Source organism: Bos mutus, chromosome 13 (assembly GCF_027580195.1).
Source record: "Bos mutus isolate GX-2022 chromosome 13, NWIPB_WYAK_1.1, whole genome shotgun sequence".
In the NCBI taxonomy this organism is placed as follows: domain Eukaryota; kingdom Metazoa; phylum Chordata; class Mammalia; order Artiodactyla; family Bovidae; genus Bos; species Bos mutus.
This window is the reverse complement of record NC_091629.1, coordinates 31,596,030-31,612,858: the sequence shown is the minus strand read 5'-3', so window position 1 is coordinate 31,612,858 and position 16,829 is coordinate 31,596,030. Positions and strand designations below refer to the sequence as shown.

General features: G+C 41.8%; 1 protein-coding gene across 3 annotated transcripts in view; it reads left to right on the top strand.

Annotated features, from left to right (window-relative positions):
* Nucleotides 1-16,829, top strand: part of RASSF2 (Ras association domain family member 2) — a 59,375-nt gene that overhangs the window by 25,916 nt on the left and 16,630 nt on the right. For all 3 annotated transcript variants that reach the window (XM_005906532.2, XM_070381239.1, XM_070381238.1), the window contains exons 2-5: nucleotides 6,834-6,924; nucleotides 8,357-8,432; nucleotides 10,444-10,595; nucleotides 14,121-14,209. In XM_005906532.2, the coding sequence (XP_005906594.1) occupies nucleotides 6,866-6,924; nucleotides 8,357-8,432; nucleotides 10,444-10,595; nucleotides 14,121-14,209 (376 nt within the window). In that variant the 5' untranslated portion in view covers nucleotides 6,834-6,865. The remainder of the gene's footprint in view (nucleotides 1-6,833; nucleotides 6,925-8,356; nucleotides 8,433-10,443; nucleotides 10,596-14,120; nucleotides 14,210-16,829) is intronic.

The following is a 16,829-nucleotide window of genomic DNA, read 5'->3' as shown; positions in this document are numbered from 1 at the left end:
TCTTGAGGTAAACTTGTATTGCTGTCAACTTCCCTCTTGGAACTGCTTTCACCTCTTCCCATAGCTTTTAGGTCATTGTGTTTTCAGAAATTGCCATACTGTTTCCTATAGTGGCTGCACCATTTCACAGTCTCACTTGTGGTTCATAAGGGTTTCAATTTTCCTGCATCCTCACCAGCGCTTGTTGTCTCATGTCTTTGTAATGATAGCCATTCTAACAGGTGTGAAATGATATCTCATTGTGTTTTTTTTTTTTATATAATTTATCGAGGTATAGTTGATTTATAATGTCATATTTAATTATTGCTGTATAGTAAAGTGACTCAGTTGTACACCTACATATTCTTTTTCATATTTTTTCCATCATAGTTTATCACAGAATGATGAATGTATTTCCCTGTGCTGTACAGTAGGACTTTATTGTTTATCCATCCTATATTTAATAGGTTGCATAATCTGTGTTTCCCTGATTATTAGTGATATTGAGCATCCACAGTTAGAAATCTCTCAACAAAGGAAAGCCCAAGATCAAATGGTTTCACTGGTGAATTCTACCAAATGTCTAAAGAAGTGTTAATATTGATCCTTCTCAAATTCTTACAAAAAATTGAAGAGGATGGAACACTGTCAAACTCATTTTACAAGGCCAGATACCAAAGCCAGATAAAGACATTACAAAAAAAAAACAGCTACAAGCCAACTAATTGGAAAAGACCCTGATGCTGGGAAAGATTGAGGGCAGGAGGAGAAGAAGGTGACAGAGAATGAGATGGTTGGATGGGATCACTGACTCAATGGACATGAGTTTGAGCAAACTTTAGGAGATAGTGAAGGACAGGGAAGCCTGGCATGCTGCAGTCCATAGCGTCGCAAAAAGTCCAACACAACTGAGCGACTGAACAACAACCAAGGTCAAAATACTAGATGAATATGAATAGAAAAATTCTCAACAAAATACTGGCAAACTGAATTTCGACAGTGCATTAAAAGGATCATGCACGAATGGTCAAGTGAGATTTTCCCTTGGAATACAAGTATGGTTCAATATATACAAATCAATAAATGTAATTATTGATTCAACTTATACATTTCTGCTTGTTTATCTTGTTTAAAAAAAACCCAGCTCTTAGTTTCATTGACCTTTTCTATCATTTTCCCGGTTTCCATTTCATTTATTTCTGCTCTGATATTTGCTGTTTCCTTCTTTTTGCTAGTTGTAGATTTAGTTTTTTCTTTTTTAGTTTTTTAAGGTGTAAAATTAGATTGTTCATTATAGATTTTTTTTTTTTTTTTTAATGTAGGTGTGTATTGCTATAAACTTCCCTCTTAGAGGTGCTTTTGGTGTATCTCATAACTTAGTGTGTTTGCTTCTGTTTCTATTTAAGATGTTTTTAAATTTCTTTTTTGTTTCTTCTTTGTCTCTTTGGTTTTTCAGGAGTGTGTTGTGTAATTTCCACGTATTTGTGAATTTTTCAGTTTTTTTCTACTATTGATTTTTAATTTAATACACTGTGGTTGGAAAAGATAGTATGATTTCAGCTTCTTAAATTGCTAAGATGTTTTGTGTGTAATTTACTTTGAAATGTATGAAGAATAAGATGAATTATTGAATGGATAAAGGGATGGACAGATGTGTGATAGTGTAAGAATAGTAAATGTTAAGGGTTCAGTTCAGTTTAATCACTGAACTGAAGAGTTGTGTCCGACTCTTTCTGCCCCCGTGGACTGCAGCCTGCCAGGCTTCCCTGTCCATCACCAACTCCTGGAGCTTGCTCAAACTCATGTCCGTCGAGTTGGTGATGCCATCCAACCATCTCATCCTCTGTCGTCCCCTTCTCCTCCTGCTTTCAATCTTTCCCAGGCTCAGGGTCTTTTCCAATGAGTCAGTTCTTCACATCAGGTGGCCAAAGTATTAGAGTTTCAACTTTAGCATCCGTCCTTCCAATGAATATTCAGGACTGATTTCCTTTAGGATGGACTGATTGGATCTTGCAGTCCAAGGAACTCTCAAGAGTCTTCTCCAACACCACAGTTCAAAAGCATCAATTCTTCAGTGCTCAGCTATCTTTATAGTCCAGCCCTTACATCCATACATGAATACTAGAAAAACCATAGCTTTGACTAGTTGGACCTTTGTTGGCAAAGTAATGTCTCTGCTTTTTAATATGCTGTCTAGGTTGGTCATAGCTTTTCTTCCAAGGAGGAAGCATCTTTTAATTTCATGGTGGCAGTCACCATCTGCAGTGATTTTGGAGCCCCAAGAAATAAAGTCTCTCACTGTTTCCATTGTTTCCCCATCTATTTGCCATGAAGTGATGGGACCAGATGCCATGATCTTAGTTTTCTGAATCTTGTGTTTTAAGCCAACTTTTTCACTCTCCTCTTTCACGTTCATCAAGAGGCTCTTTAGTTCTTCTTCACTTTCTGCCATAAGGATGGTGTTATTTGCATATCTGAGGTTATTGATATTTCTCCCAGCAATCTTCATTCCAGCTTGTGCTTCATCCAGCCCAGCATTTCATGTGATGTACTCTGCATATAAGTTAAATAAGCAGGGTGACAATATATGGCCTTGACGTACTCCTTTCCCAATTTTGGACCAGTCTTTTGTTCCATGTCCAATTCTAACTGTTGCTTTTTGACCTGCATACAGATTTCTCAGGAAACAGGTAAAGTGGTCCGGTATTCGCATCTCTTGAAGAATTTTCCACAATTTGTTGTGATCTACACAGTCAAAGGCTTTGGCGTAATCAATAAAGCAGAAGTAGATGTTTTTCTGGAACTCTCTTGCTTTTTCTATAATCCAATGGATGTTGGCAATTTGATCTCTGGTTCCTCTGCCTTTTCTAAATCCAGCTTGAACATCTGGAAGTTCACAGTTCATGTACTGTTGAAGCCTGGCTTGGAGAATTTTGAGCATTGCTTTGCAGGCATGTGAAATGACTGCAATTGTGTAGTAGATGCAACATTCTTTGGGATTGGAATGAAAACTGACCTTCCAGTCCTGTGGCCACTGCTGAGTCTTCCAAATTTGCTGGCATATTGAGTGCAGAACTTCAACAGCATCATCTTTTAAGATTTGAAATAGCTCAACTGGAATTCCATCACCTCCACTAGCTTTGTTCTTGCTACCGCTTCCTAAGGCCTACTTGAGTTTGCATTCCAGGATGTCTGGCTCTTGGTGAGTGATCACAACACCATGGTTATCTGTGTCATGAAGATCTTTTTTGTATAGTTCTTTTGTGTATTCTTGCCACCTCTTCTTAATATCTTCTCTTCTGTTAGGTCCATACCATTTCTGTCCTTTATCGAGCCCATCTTTGCATGAAATGTTCCCTTGGTATCTCTAATTTTCTTGAAGAGATCTCTGGTCTTTTGCATTCTGTTGTTTTCCTCTATTTCTTTGCATTGATCACTGAGGAAGGCTTTCTTATCTCTCCTTGCTATTCTTTGGAACTCTGCATTCAGATGCTTATATCTTTCCTTTACTCTGTGCCTTGCACTTCTCTTCTTTTCTCAGCTATTTGTAAGGACTCCTCAGACAACCATTTTGAATTTCTTTTTCTTGGGGATGGTTTTGATCACTGCCTCCTGTACAATGTACAATATCATGAACCTCTGTTCATAGTTCTTCAGGCACTCTATCAGATCTAATCCCTTCAATCTATTTGTCACTTCCACTGTATAATCATAAGTGATTTGATTTAGGTCACACCTGAATGGTCTAGTGGTTTTCCCTAATTTCTTCAATTTAAATGTGAATTTAGCAATAAGGAGTTCATAATCTGACCCACAGTCAGCTCCCGGTCTTGTTTATGCTGACTGTAAACAGCTTCTTCATCTTCAGTTGCAAAGAATATAATCAATTTGATTTCGGTATTGACCATCTGGTGATATCCATGTGTAGAGTCCTCTCTTGTGTTGTTGGAAGAGGGTGTTTGCTATGACGAGTTGTGTTGTCTTGGCAAAACTGTTATCCTTTGCCCTGCTTCATTTTGTATTTCAAGGCCAAACTTGCCTGTTACTCCAGGTTTCTCTTAACTTTGTACTTTTGCATTCCAGTCCCCTATGATGAAAAGGACATCTTCTTTTTGTGAAAAATAAGATGAATTATTGAATGGATAAAGAGATGGACAGATGTGTTATAATGTAAGGATAGTAAATGTTAAGGATAGACTAGCCAAAAGTATATTGGTATTCCTTGTCTTCTTAAATTTCGTTTCTGAAAAATTTCAGAATAAAATACTTGAGAAAAATTCTAATAATACTGTTACCTGAGAGAGCTGGCCTTTCATTCACTTACATATACATATGCCAAAAGTTCTCAACTGGGGGCAGATTAGTTCCCAGGGGACAGTGGTAATGTCCTGAGACGTTTTTGATCGTCATGACTGGGGGCCATGCTGCTGGCATCTGGTGGGTAAGGGCGAAAGATACTGCTAAACATGTTTCAATGCACAGCACAGCCCTCACAACAAAGACTGACCTAGCCCCCAAAGTCAATAGTGCTGAGGTTGAAAAACCCTAATATTTATACATATATCCATTCAGATGAATGTATGTTGTTCTTGTTCAGTCGTTCAGTCGTGTCTGACTTTTTGCAACCCCATGGATCATAGCACGCCAGGCTTCCCTGTCCTTCACCAACCCCTGGAGCTTGCTCATACTCACGTCCATTGAGTCAGTGTGCCATCCAACCATCTCATCCTCTGTCGTCCCCTTCTCCTCCTGCCTTCAATCTTTCCCAGCCTCAGGGTCTTTTCTAATGAATTGGCTGTTTGCATCATGTAGCCAAAGTATTGGAGCTTCACATCAGTCCTTCCAGTGAATATTCAAGACTGATTTCCTTTATTATTGACTGGTTTGATCTTGCAATCCAAGGGACTCTCAAGAGTCTTCTTCAACATCACAGCTCAAAAACATCTGTTCTTCAGCATTCAGCCTTCTTTATGGTCTGCCTCTCACATCCACACATGACTACTGGAAAAACCATATCTTTGACTAGATGGACCTTTGCTGGCAAAATAATGTTTCTTCTTTTTAATATGCTCTCTAGGTTTGTCATAGGTTTTCTTCCAAGGAGCAAGCATCTTTTAATTTCGTGGCTGCAGTCACCACCTGCAGTGATTTTGGAGCCCAAGAAAATAAAGTCTGTCACTGTTTCCACTTTGTCCCCATCTATTTGCCATGAGGTGATGGGACCAGATGCCATGATCTTCATTTATTGAATATTGAGTTTTAAGTCAACTTTTTCACTCTCCTCTTTCACCTTCATCAAGAAGCTCTTTAATTCCTTTTCTCTTTCTGCCATTAGGGTGATGTCATCTGCATATCTGAGCTTATTGATATTTCTCCCGGCAATCTTCATTCCAGCTTGTGCTTCATCCAGCCCAGCATTTTGCATAATGTACTCTGCATAGAAGTTAAATAAGCAGGGTAACAATATACAGCCTTGATGTACTCCTTTCTCAATTTTGAGCCAGTCCATTGTTCCATGTCTGGTTCTACCTGTTCCTTCTTGACCTGCCTACAGGTTTCTCAGGAGGTTGGTAAGGTGATCTGGTATTCCCATCTCTTTAAGAATTTTCTACAGTGGTTGTGAGCCACACAGTCATAGGCTTTAGCATAGTCTTTGAAGCACAAATAGATGTTTTTCTAAAGTTCTCTTGCTTTTACTATGATGCAGCAGATGTTGGCAATTTGGTCTCTGATTCCTCTTCCTTTTCTAAATCCAACTTGTACATCTGGAAGTTCTTGGTTCACGTACTGTTAAAGTCTGGCATGGAGAATTTTGAGCGTTACTTTGCTGGCATGCAACAAAGTAATGTGTATATATATGCATATTGTATGCTTGCATGCATGCCTGCTCAGTCACATCATGGAGCTTTGCGGCCCCATGGACTGTAGCCTGCCTGGCTCCTCTGTCTATGGGATTTCCCAGGCAAGAATACTGGATTGGGTTGCCATTTCCTCCTTCAGGGGATCTTCTTGACCCTGGGATCCAACTCACATCTCCTCCTGTGTCTCCTGCATTGGCAGGTGAATTCTTTATCACTAAGGTAACTACCCTTGAAAGTATAATTGCTCAGTTTTGTCCAACTCTTTGAGACTCCTTGGATTGTAGCCTGCCAGGCTCCAGTGTCTATGGAATTCTCTAGGCAAGAATACTGGAGTGGATTGCCATTTCCTTCTCCAAGGAATCTTCCCAACCCAGGGATCGAACCTGGGTCTCCAACATTGCAGGCAGATTCTTTACCATCTGAGCCACAAGGGGAGCCTTACATGTATATTAAACAAAATTGGACTCATAGTTTTATAACTTTGTTTTCATAATGTATTGTCATTTTCTCAGGTAATTAAATTGCCTTTCATATTGTCATGTTTTAATGATGATGTATATGCTGTGATTTATTGTGCCCATTTTTCTTTGGGCATTCTTTTAGGTTGTTTACCAATCTTTAGTATATCTCAGTACTATCAACCTTCCTTTTCAGACAAATCTCTATTCTGTGTAGTGAAGTTCTCTTCAGGAAGATTCATTCCTTCAAATCAGCTTGGGTGCCAGCATCGTCTGTGGCTGTGGCTTGGGCATTTGTTTTGGGGCTGTGCCCGGATTGTCATCTTTTGTTTGGGTTTTTTTCTCAGAAGCTCTGGCAAGCAGAGGCAGCAGCCAACAGTGTGGCATCTCCCTGGCCCTTTGTCAGTGCTGGGCTGCTCAAGCTATGTATCTGGGGCAGGGACAAAGAACCATGTGCTCCCACCCCCTGGACCATGTTCTGCTGACTTCTTAAAGACCCAACTGGACATTAACTGCTATCTTCTTTCAAATATAGGCCTCTTCTTCTGATGAAAAGAGAAAGGAAGAATGGACTACCATCACCAAACTTCCCTAGTCCCGTGTGGACAAGATAAATACATTTCCAAGTAAGATTTTTTGTTATGGTATTGTCCTTGCAGTGGCCGGTCCCATGTGGAGGGAAGCCACTGGCAGAGGAGCCTCCTCTGTACACGAGAGGAGCTCATGTGTGTGAGAAGGAGAAAGCAACTGCGTGTGGACTAGTGAGAGCATCAAGCAAGTTTGCTGCTACAGATAAAGAACATGCCCCCAGAGCCTGGCCATAGGGAGTGAAGTTAAGGGGGTCAAGACATGGTACCTTTAGAGGCTCGGAAGAGTTGATGTCCTGGAGAGTTTCTAGGAGGAGGAGTTGGTTGTGACAGCCCCAAATCTTTACACTGAATGACTGGACTTAAAGTGACAGAACGCCCTTGCCTCTTGCCTGAGAAGAGGCAGAAGCATACTTCAGTCTCCGCAAGCTCCTCCCTCCTCCCAGGCCTCCCTGCATTCACTTTCGGATAAAACTTGATCAGAGCATTTTCAGGTTTGACAGCTCTCACTCTGATCACAAAGGGTGTCATATGCTCTCTCTTCCATGTTTAGTATTGACAGCTATGGTCCCAGGGGAACAACTTGGAAACCAGTATTTAGAGGCCTTGTAAGGTTTTTAAAAAATGTTTTTATAAACTAAAAGCACGTAGGATAAAGAGACAAAAGCACCTCTTGAAGGAGAGTAGAAAAGTACATTAGAAGAGTAATGCAGAATATTACATTAGGGGTTCCCATGTGGTTCAACGGTAAATAATCTGCCTGCAATGCAGGAGACATGGGTTCAATACCTGGATTGGGAGAATCCCCTGGAGAAAGGAATAGCACCCCATTTCAGTATTCTTGCCTGGGGAATCCCACGAACAGAGGAGCCTGGTGACTATAGTCCATGGGGTTGTAAAGACTTGGATACAACTTAGCGACTAAACAACAAAGGTATGTCAATGAAGCCTAAGTCAATGGGGCCCAGAGCTCTCCCTTTTAACTTCCTGAAATCCTTGGAGTTTCTGAGTCTCATGAAGGTCTGTAGTGAATGTCCTCTTCTCACAGCATTTGTGAGAGAGGAAAGTCTGTGGAGAGGCTAAAGAAACCTTGTGTGCGGGCTTTAAAGTGCATTCGCTTCTATGAATCTGTGGTTTAACAAGGCCTCTGTATTTAGCTTGGGTTTGAGAAATGTAGTGAGAGCTGCTAACCATTGTCAGCAGACCAGACCTCCTTGGTTTCTGGAGTTGCTCCTTACATTAAGTCTGTTCTAGGTAGTATTTACTCTTGATCTTGATCCTGGGAAAGTTTGTGATGGAAGATTGGTGGTTCTACACACCATGGGTGTGTATTTGTGTGTATGTACACATGTAGACAAACACCCCGACTGGAGTGACTGAAGGCCAGATTAGAGGTGAGAAAAAGAGGGAGTAATTGCATTATAAGTGATTTTAGCTGAGATTGTGACACCTCTTGTATTTTTCTCGTAAGGAATGAACTTCTTCTGCATTTGAAGACCTACAACTTGTACTACGAAGGCCAAAATTTGCAGCTCCGACATCGTGAGGTAAGGAGTCACAGGGAAGGTCTTGGGGCTCCTCCCCTAGTGGCCAGCCCAGTCTTCGTCTCCATGTCTTCTGGGTCTCCATGTCTCCATGTCACCCTCACCAAGAGGGTCTCTGCCTCTTTTGCCACAGTGAGTAGCCTCTCAATGTTAGTGATGTTATTGGGAGTCCCTAGAGTTCTTTGGAAGTACACCCTGGGCCCAGATTTTTTCTAAAAAGAATGAGTTTTCTGTTTTGGAGATATTCCTGTGGCTGGACTAATACTAGCCTCAGAAGGAGGACCCTCCAAAAGGATGCTTTCATGAAATGGCTATTTCAGATGGTACTCAAGCAACCTTTTTCCTCTTGGGCAATTCAGGAGCCTCACCCTGTCCTCTGTGTTGCCACATCTGGCCCATGTGCTGTTGCAGCAATCTGGACAAGTTACATAAGCTTTGGGTGGTAACTCTTGGCTTTTCCCCACAACTGCAGCAGCCTTCCTAGAATGCCTTCTTAGCATGTCTTTTGTTATCCATATGTCTTTCCTCAGCCCCCTTCCTAAGTCTAAGTTTACTCACCCTGTATCCATTTCTGTAGAGCCTGTTTCGGGTAGATGGTGAATTATATGGGAGCCTGGCAGAGTAATTTATACTCAAGTGTTCTTGGCTGATAAGAAGGTACATGTAATACCCTTCTAAACACATTTTCAGCTTATCAAGCCATATTGATTTAATCTGTAGAAACAGATATCAGATGGTAGAATTTCAGCTACTAAGGCAGGCTGGTTGGGGATAGTATGTAGTGGTTTTTGTATGTTCCTCACACTACACCACTTAGGCAAAGTCCTACTTTGGGTTAAATTCTGCCCTCTAATCATGTGGTATAAAGTATTGATGCCAGCCTTGACCGCTTAGAAGACCATACATGTAACCTGTGCTTAAATAACGCTTTTCTCCTTAAGATCCCCAAACACCCTAAAGTTGTTCCACACCTCTCCTGCCTTCTTTTATTACCCCCTCCCTCTCTAAGGATGATCCTGGGACCCGGATTGGTTGTTCACTGAACATGTGTCATCTTTCATGGGGCTTGTCCTGAAGATGTGGCCATAGCCCAGACCTTAGTCTTGACCCTGCTTATAAAACATGGGTTCAAAAGGTTTTGCTGAGATTCTAGAAAGAAGACCTGATTCTTTAGGCACTGTCCTCAAACCTTCTACTAATTAGTGGCTGGATCAGTAGCAAGATTTTGGTCCTTAAACAGCTTTTCTGAGGTATGTCCTGTAGATGACTCAAGGGATATGGTGATTCCTGAGATCCATCTCTTTGGGATAAAACATCAGGTATTTTTAGAAGGCCTTCACATTTAAATTCTTATCAGTTAACAACCCTTGAGTATAAATTTGGAATTCTTGCAGAATTTATTCACCTCTTGGAGAGTTATTATGTAGCACATTAGTTAATTATTGGCTCTCCGAAGTTCTGCTGTTAAGAAATCTGATAACACAGCATCTCCCAACTCACAAGATCACTTGATACTCTTTTTAAGGTAACAGTTCATCTGCCAGATGAGCTAGTATTCTGTTGAACAAACTTGAGGAAATGTTACTTTAAATCATCAACCAGTGGGTCAGATTGCTAAACATGTTATAATGAAAGACACATCACTTTCTATAGTAGGGGAGGGGAAAAATAGCTAATTCAAGGTTTTAGCTCTTGCTTCTGTTAGCGTAATTTAAGAATAGCAGGCTATTTTCTCACATACTTTAAGAAATATATTTATTGTTCTTTAAAGTCATTAGTATAAAAAACAACAAAGAAACCATTGTTAGAATTTGCACATGTCTATGAATTTTGAGGCAATGTGTGCTGACCTCCGAGCTCAGCTTGAGAGCCTGGAGAGTGTCTTGGAGCTGAGGTGTGACTATAACTTGGGTGCACCTACCTGGGCACATCAAGAAAACTGTCATTTACCACAAACAACATGGTGCTGGCTTCTTTGGGACTTTTCTGGACTTATCCAATTGCTTTGTGGCAGGAAGAAGATGAGTTTATTGTGGAGGGGCTGCTGAACATCTCCTGGGGACTGCGCCGGCCCATTCGTCTACAGATGCAGGATGACAATGAACGCATTCGACCTCCTCCATCCTCTTCCTCTTGGCACTCTGGCTGTAACTTGGGGGCTCAGGGGTGAGTAAAGAGAGATAGGACTGGGGGTTGACCAGAGGTATCTGGGGATTGCATGTGTTCTCAAGCTGGTAAATGCTACCTACTTCCAGCAAGCCTTGATCCAAGCTCCCATTCCCACTCCCCCCTGCTCTAGACTTGGAATGAGGAGAAAGGGTCATATGTTGGTGTTACTGGGCTTCCAGAACTGTCATCACAATCAATGAATGAGTGAGGAAGGGAGATGCTGAGTCCAAGAGGAGAAGCACTAAGGCTTGAGTGAGCAGCGTGCCATCGCTCATGGAGACCCTACCTCTCTAAGGGGCATTGTAGTGGCTAGCCAGGCTCAGTCTGAAGATTTCTGACAGGACACCCAATACCCCAGCATCCTCCCCACTGGGACCACTCCTCACAGAATGACCCCACCCCAGAGTCATTTAGGGCTCAAAACTTCTGTCCAAAGCTCTCTGTGTCTTAGAGGAACCTGGAAGTGGGGAAAGAATGTCAGGCCCTGACCAAGCCAGCCAAGCAAGCTCTGCTTCCTTGGCTATACCTGGAGTTGGGTGGTGGTGTGATGGTCTGGGAGGTCCCCTCTCCTGTGTTCCCACTAGAAGGTCTGTGAAGACTAAGCCTGTTCCTTCCTTAGCCAAATGAGTAGCTCTGTACATCTAGCAAGGCACACCCTCTTTACTGTTTTGTGTGTGTGTGTGTGTGTGTGTGTGTGGCTGTGTTGGGTCTTCTTGTGGTGCATGAGCTCTTCATTGCTGCATGCAGGCTTTCTCTAACTAAAATGCACAGGCTTCTCATTGACGTGGCTTCTCCTGGCAGAGCACAGGCTCTAGGGTGTGTGGGCTTCAGTAGTTGTGATGCACAGGCTTAGTTGTCCTGCAGCATGAGGAATCTTAGTTCCCAAACCAGGGATTGAACCCATGTCCTCTCCGTTGGCGGGCAGATTCTTAACCATTGGACCACCAGGGAAATCCCTACTATCTGGGATTTCAGTTTTTAGGATAAAGTGACAACCCTTTGCTCCATCCTAAAATTTGCTAATGCTGACTGCCTTGGGGCCAGAGCATGATGGAATGCACCAAGATCCCAGCCAAAACCACAGTGATGTTTTTTTTCTGTTTTAAATGAGAACCAAGCCCTCTCTGTTGGCCCCATTGAACATTTTGTTCAACTCCACAGCCAAATCTATTCTTGGCTGAATTTAAGAGAAAGCTACAATGTTGCCCAAAGCCTGTAGCTGATCTGGTTTATTTCCAAGGGAATTTAAGGAGGAAAATCTTTGCTTGTACCATCAGTGCTGGGGGTGCGGGGTATAGGGGGAGCTGCGGAGAGGTCCAGTCAAGGTTCTTTGGTTTCATCGAACTTTGCAGTTTCATACTCTGCTTTGCTTTCGGCATTCTCACTGATTTGGTTTCAAGCAGGCCAAACCCATTCCATAGCACCAGCCTAGCCCGTGGAGTATTACATTTCGTTCCCTAAGTGAGATGGTTTTTAAAATTCCATTTGACCATGTGGCCTTTGGCTGGCCTACTCCAGCGTCTTTCAGGCTGTACACTTGTTTCTTTTCCCTTCCTAATGGCATCAAGCTGGTCTTGGTTGCTTCTTGAAACCTGCAAATACTTTAACAGAGTTTTCAGGAATGATAAATAATGTTATTCCAGTGCCTGCTATAGTAAAGTGAATGCCTGGACCACTGTTTTAAGAAGGATGCTGACTTTGGAGGAGAATGGATACATGTATATATATGATTGAGTCCCTTCGCTGTTTACCTGAAACTATCACAACATTATTAATTGGCTATACCCCAATACAAAATAAAAAGTTGTGGGTTTTTTTTTGTTTGTTTTTTTTTTAAACATGCTGAGACCAGTTTCTGCTTGGGCAATAAAGAGGGTTTCAGACTAGGGAGTGGGCAGTGGCTGCTGTGGGTGCCAAGTATACACCATTCCTGAGAGGCTCTGATTTCATTCTGGGGCTCAGATTATAACTATACAACAGGTAGTTCTTTCAGATTTTCAATGTTCAATTGTCTTTCCTTAAAATTATCATCCCTGGCGGTCCAGTGATTAGGACTCCATATTCTCACTGCAGAGGGCTCAGGTTCAGTCCCTGGCCAGGGAACTAAGATCCCACAAGCCACATGATGTGGCAAAAAACAAAAAAATGTCATCCCTGGACTGTAAGTCCTATGTCTGCTGAGTCATAGTATTACCAAACCAAATTTGCGTCTGCTCACCTACATGCAGTAAAGCCAATTTACTGACATGAGGTTATGGTGAAGGAAGGTGCTGCATTTATTGCAAGTCCAAGCAAGGAGTATAGGCAGCTCATGCTCAAAAGACCTGAACTCTTTGATGGCTTTCAGGGAAGAGTTTTTAAAGGCAAGGTGAGGGAGACTGTTGCAGGGTGGTAGATGCTCTTCTCATTAATTTGGTGGTGAGGTAATTAGGTGGTACTTCAGGAGTCAACATCATCTGGTTCCAGCTGGTTTGGGGTTTACCTGCTTGTGGTCAGAAGGCAGTTAACTTCATATCCCTGGTGGAGGAGTCAGTATCTGCAAAACAACTCCTGGATATGGCTCAGGATATTATCTATAGCCCCTGAGGAGGAACTAAAGGTTCTTGAATTGTTTTATGGCTAAACTATTATTTTTTTGTCTTGCTTGGCTGTTTTCCTTTGTTTCTGCATTTTCTCACTTCTCTGATTATGTTTTGTTTTGTTTTTGTTTTTTTTTGGAACTCAGGGAAGGCCTAGAAGGCTAAAGCTTTTTAACAAGAAGAAGAGGATGCAGGGGTCTGTTCCTCGGAAGCCCCCATAGGGTCTTGATTGGTTTCACCAGGGCACCTACATTCTTCTCACCATGGGAAGGTCTTAATTGGTCAAATATGATTCTCCTTTCTAGCCAAATCCTCTGTTGATTTTGGGTGTGTTTCTCTGAGCTGCTTCCATTGTCCTTCTGAGCTTTGGGAAGTTATTTCCCAGTTATCAGGGCAATTCCAGGTCTCAACTCAGATTGCCTGCGTGTGACCCTGTCTCCAGCAACCCTGAGCACACGGCCATCAGTGCCACTTCTATAGTTATTCTGACTCTCAGAGCAACCAACCTATTACTTTCCATTCCTGTTAGATTCCAGAAGAAATTTCTGAGTAATTCCTCCAACATAAATGGGTCTGTACTAGAATCTTGTCCTTAAAAAAATGACCATTATTAGGGTTTTCTAAATAAGGCATAGACTTTGTAGGTGCTTAGAAACCCAGCACAGGTACCACACAGGTATTATTATTGTTCTCTGTCCTGGGCTTGATGTTGCTACAAATGCTGGGAGCAAGCACTTTCTCCCTCCAGAATTCACCTTCCTTGCTCAGTGCTTGGCTCAGGAGCTGGGCCAGCCTCATGAGGCCTTCAGCACAGCCTACCATGTCCTTCATCACCTACTGCATGGTGATCCCCAGAACTATTCGCTTTGCATGAGTGGGATGGGGTGGGACTGAGGGAGTTCCTCTGCAGGGGCTGAACCTTTTGTTTGTTTTTGCTTCCCAGTACCATCCTGAAGCCCCTCACCATGCCCAACATTCCGATCTCAGAGGTGGATGCCCTGCCTGAGAGTGATCAGACACTGAGCCCCACAGGTATGTGCATGGTGGGAGGATCCTCCAGTTGGGGCCAACTGTATGAAGACTGATGTGATGAATGTTGTATACTGTTACTTATTTTTTGGAAATATAAAATTCACATAGTTTGAGATTCAAAACTTATTAAGAAAAAAGAACTGAAAGTTTCACATCTCATCCACCCCCTGATTTTCCCTCCCTAGAAGCAATCTGAAGGCTTTCTTCCCAAGATATTCTTTGCAAACACAAGGAAACACACACCAACAAAGCTTAATGTTTGGATGTCATTTTTTTCTTTCCTTTTCTTCTATAAGTGGCAGCATTTTGCACATCCCATTTCTGTTAGTTTGTCTTGAGGATTGTTCCATACAAACCCAGAAAGAACCTCTGCATTCTTTACAGCTCTGCAGTATTTAATTGTATGAATAAATAATTTAATCACTTCCTATTGATAAACATTTAAGTCATTTCTAGTCCTTAGACAAACAAAAGTGTAGACAATATCCTTGTACATGTCTCATTTCACACATTTGTGTCTGTAGAATTCTTTCAAATTAAGTTTCTAGGTCTGAGGCTGTGTGCATTTGTAATTTTGATAGATATTATCAGTTCATAATATCTTGCAAGTCCTTATATCATGCTTATCCTGTGCCTGACACTGTTCTAAGTGCTTTCAATTAATCAACTTATTTAAACCCATACAACAGTCTTGTGAGGTAGATGCTATTATTAACCCCTTCTATAGGTGATGTAGCTGAGGACCAGAGAGGTTAGTGATATATGGTGTCGGGAAGGAAGACATTTTTCTCTACCTGTTACCGAGTCCAAGCTCATTCTGCTCCACCACACAACAGGCCAATAACCTGAAAGCTGAGGTGCTGAGGCAAAGAATATGAATTGGAAAGCCATAGACTGAGAAGATGGCAAAGTAGTGTCTCCAAAAAACCCATATTATCAGGGTCTGGATTCCAGTTTCTTTTGTAGAACAGAGAAGGAGAGAAGGTGAGGACATAAAGTAAAAAGGCCATTTATCTTGTAATATAGGAGATCTGTTAAATTCATCTTTTCTGCAACCATTCATTGGTGGGTAGGGTCAGATTGTCTCCCTGTGAACTGAACAAAGCCACTTTAGCTTAACAGTTAGACAGAGGGGCAGAGTTCCTTGAGGCAGGCCATTATGTATTATTATAATAATAATAAAAAAAAAAAGGTAAAGTCCAACATGGAATCAAAATTGGCTTTTCCGTATTATAATCCCCCACTGTCAATGTCTGTTCCACAATCTTGTGGAAGGGGGTGATGACCATTCTAACTGCTTTATCAGATGGACCTATCTGGGAATGTTCACCATTGGTGCCAGTGTTCCAAATGTTGAGATTTGTCTTCTTTTGTTCCCCTTTGAAAAGTGTCTTCTTTGTACTTGTAGACTTAAAAATATTCACAATCTAAAAGTTGAGAGTTAGGTTTTATTCAGCAAGAATTTTTTAGGACTTCAAACTCAGGAGGCAGCATCTCAAGTTAAGGAATTCCGTGCTACATATGGGAAGATACAAGAGTCTGGGCTCACTGAAATCATTCTTTTGATACACTTCTCAGTTAACTAAGGACCTGTATCCTCTATTCTCACGTTCTGAGTTTCCTCAGGGCTCACCATAGGGAGTAGCCACAATCTGATGGCTGCAAATGGCAAATAGTCCTTCCTTCTTGAGTTCCCTCAGGGCTCATCAGCTCACACTGGAGAGCTGCAAGTGCTGATGACTGATCTCCTCTTGGTTAGGAATTTGGCCAACATTTGGGAAACATTTCATAATCAAACTTTGTCCCCTGCTGCTGGCTGGGAGGCTCATCCAAGATCAGGCGAGCATTCTTGATATGCCACTCCAGGTGCTAAATTTTTGGTTAGGCCCTGTCAATAATTAAAGATTATCCAGATCTTCTGTCTAATTATGATCCAAGAGACATTCTCCCTTGTTACTTCTTCCCATACCTAGAATCACACTATTACAATTACTTTATGTAATAAATGTGGTCTGTTTCTCAAGATGTTTAGCCATAGAAGTTTTGTTGGAGGCCTGGTTACACACGGTACCGTAAGAGACGATAATCTTGTAAAAAAGACAGGATATAAGTGATGCAGCTAGTAACATTGACAAAGGCTTAGTGCCGCAGGGAGACACAGAGCACAAACAACTTGGAAACAAAGAACAAACTAAAGTGATGATTAGCATAGCTAGTTGTAGTGTTAGTCGCTCAGTCATGTCCGACTTTTTGTGACCCCACAGACTGTAGCTCACTAATCTCCTGTCCAGGGAATTCTCCAGGCAAGAATTCTGGAGTGAGTAGCGATTCCCTCCTCCAGGGAATCTTCCCAACGCGGGGATCTAACCTGGGTCTCCTGTACTCCAGGCAGATTCTTTACCATCTGAGGCACCAGGGAGTCCAATTGCAATAAAATATCAAGTCCACAGGAGAGCCAGCTGGGGCCTCCAAATTTTGGCAGGATCAGATAGAAAATGATAAATATTTCAGCTTTGTTTGCAAAGGTATACTTTGTCAGCTTATTGTAGGTCATACCATGAAAGCTTTTTTTTTAAATTAAATCTAATATATTTCTCCAAGTCATAAAATTATAAACCAT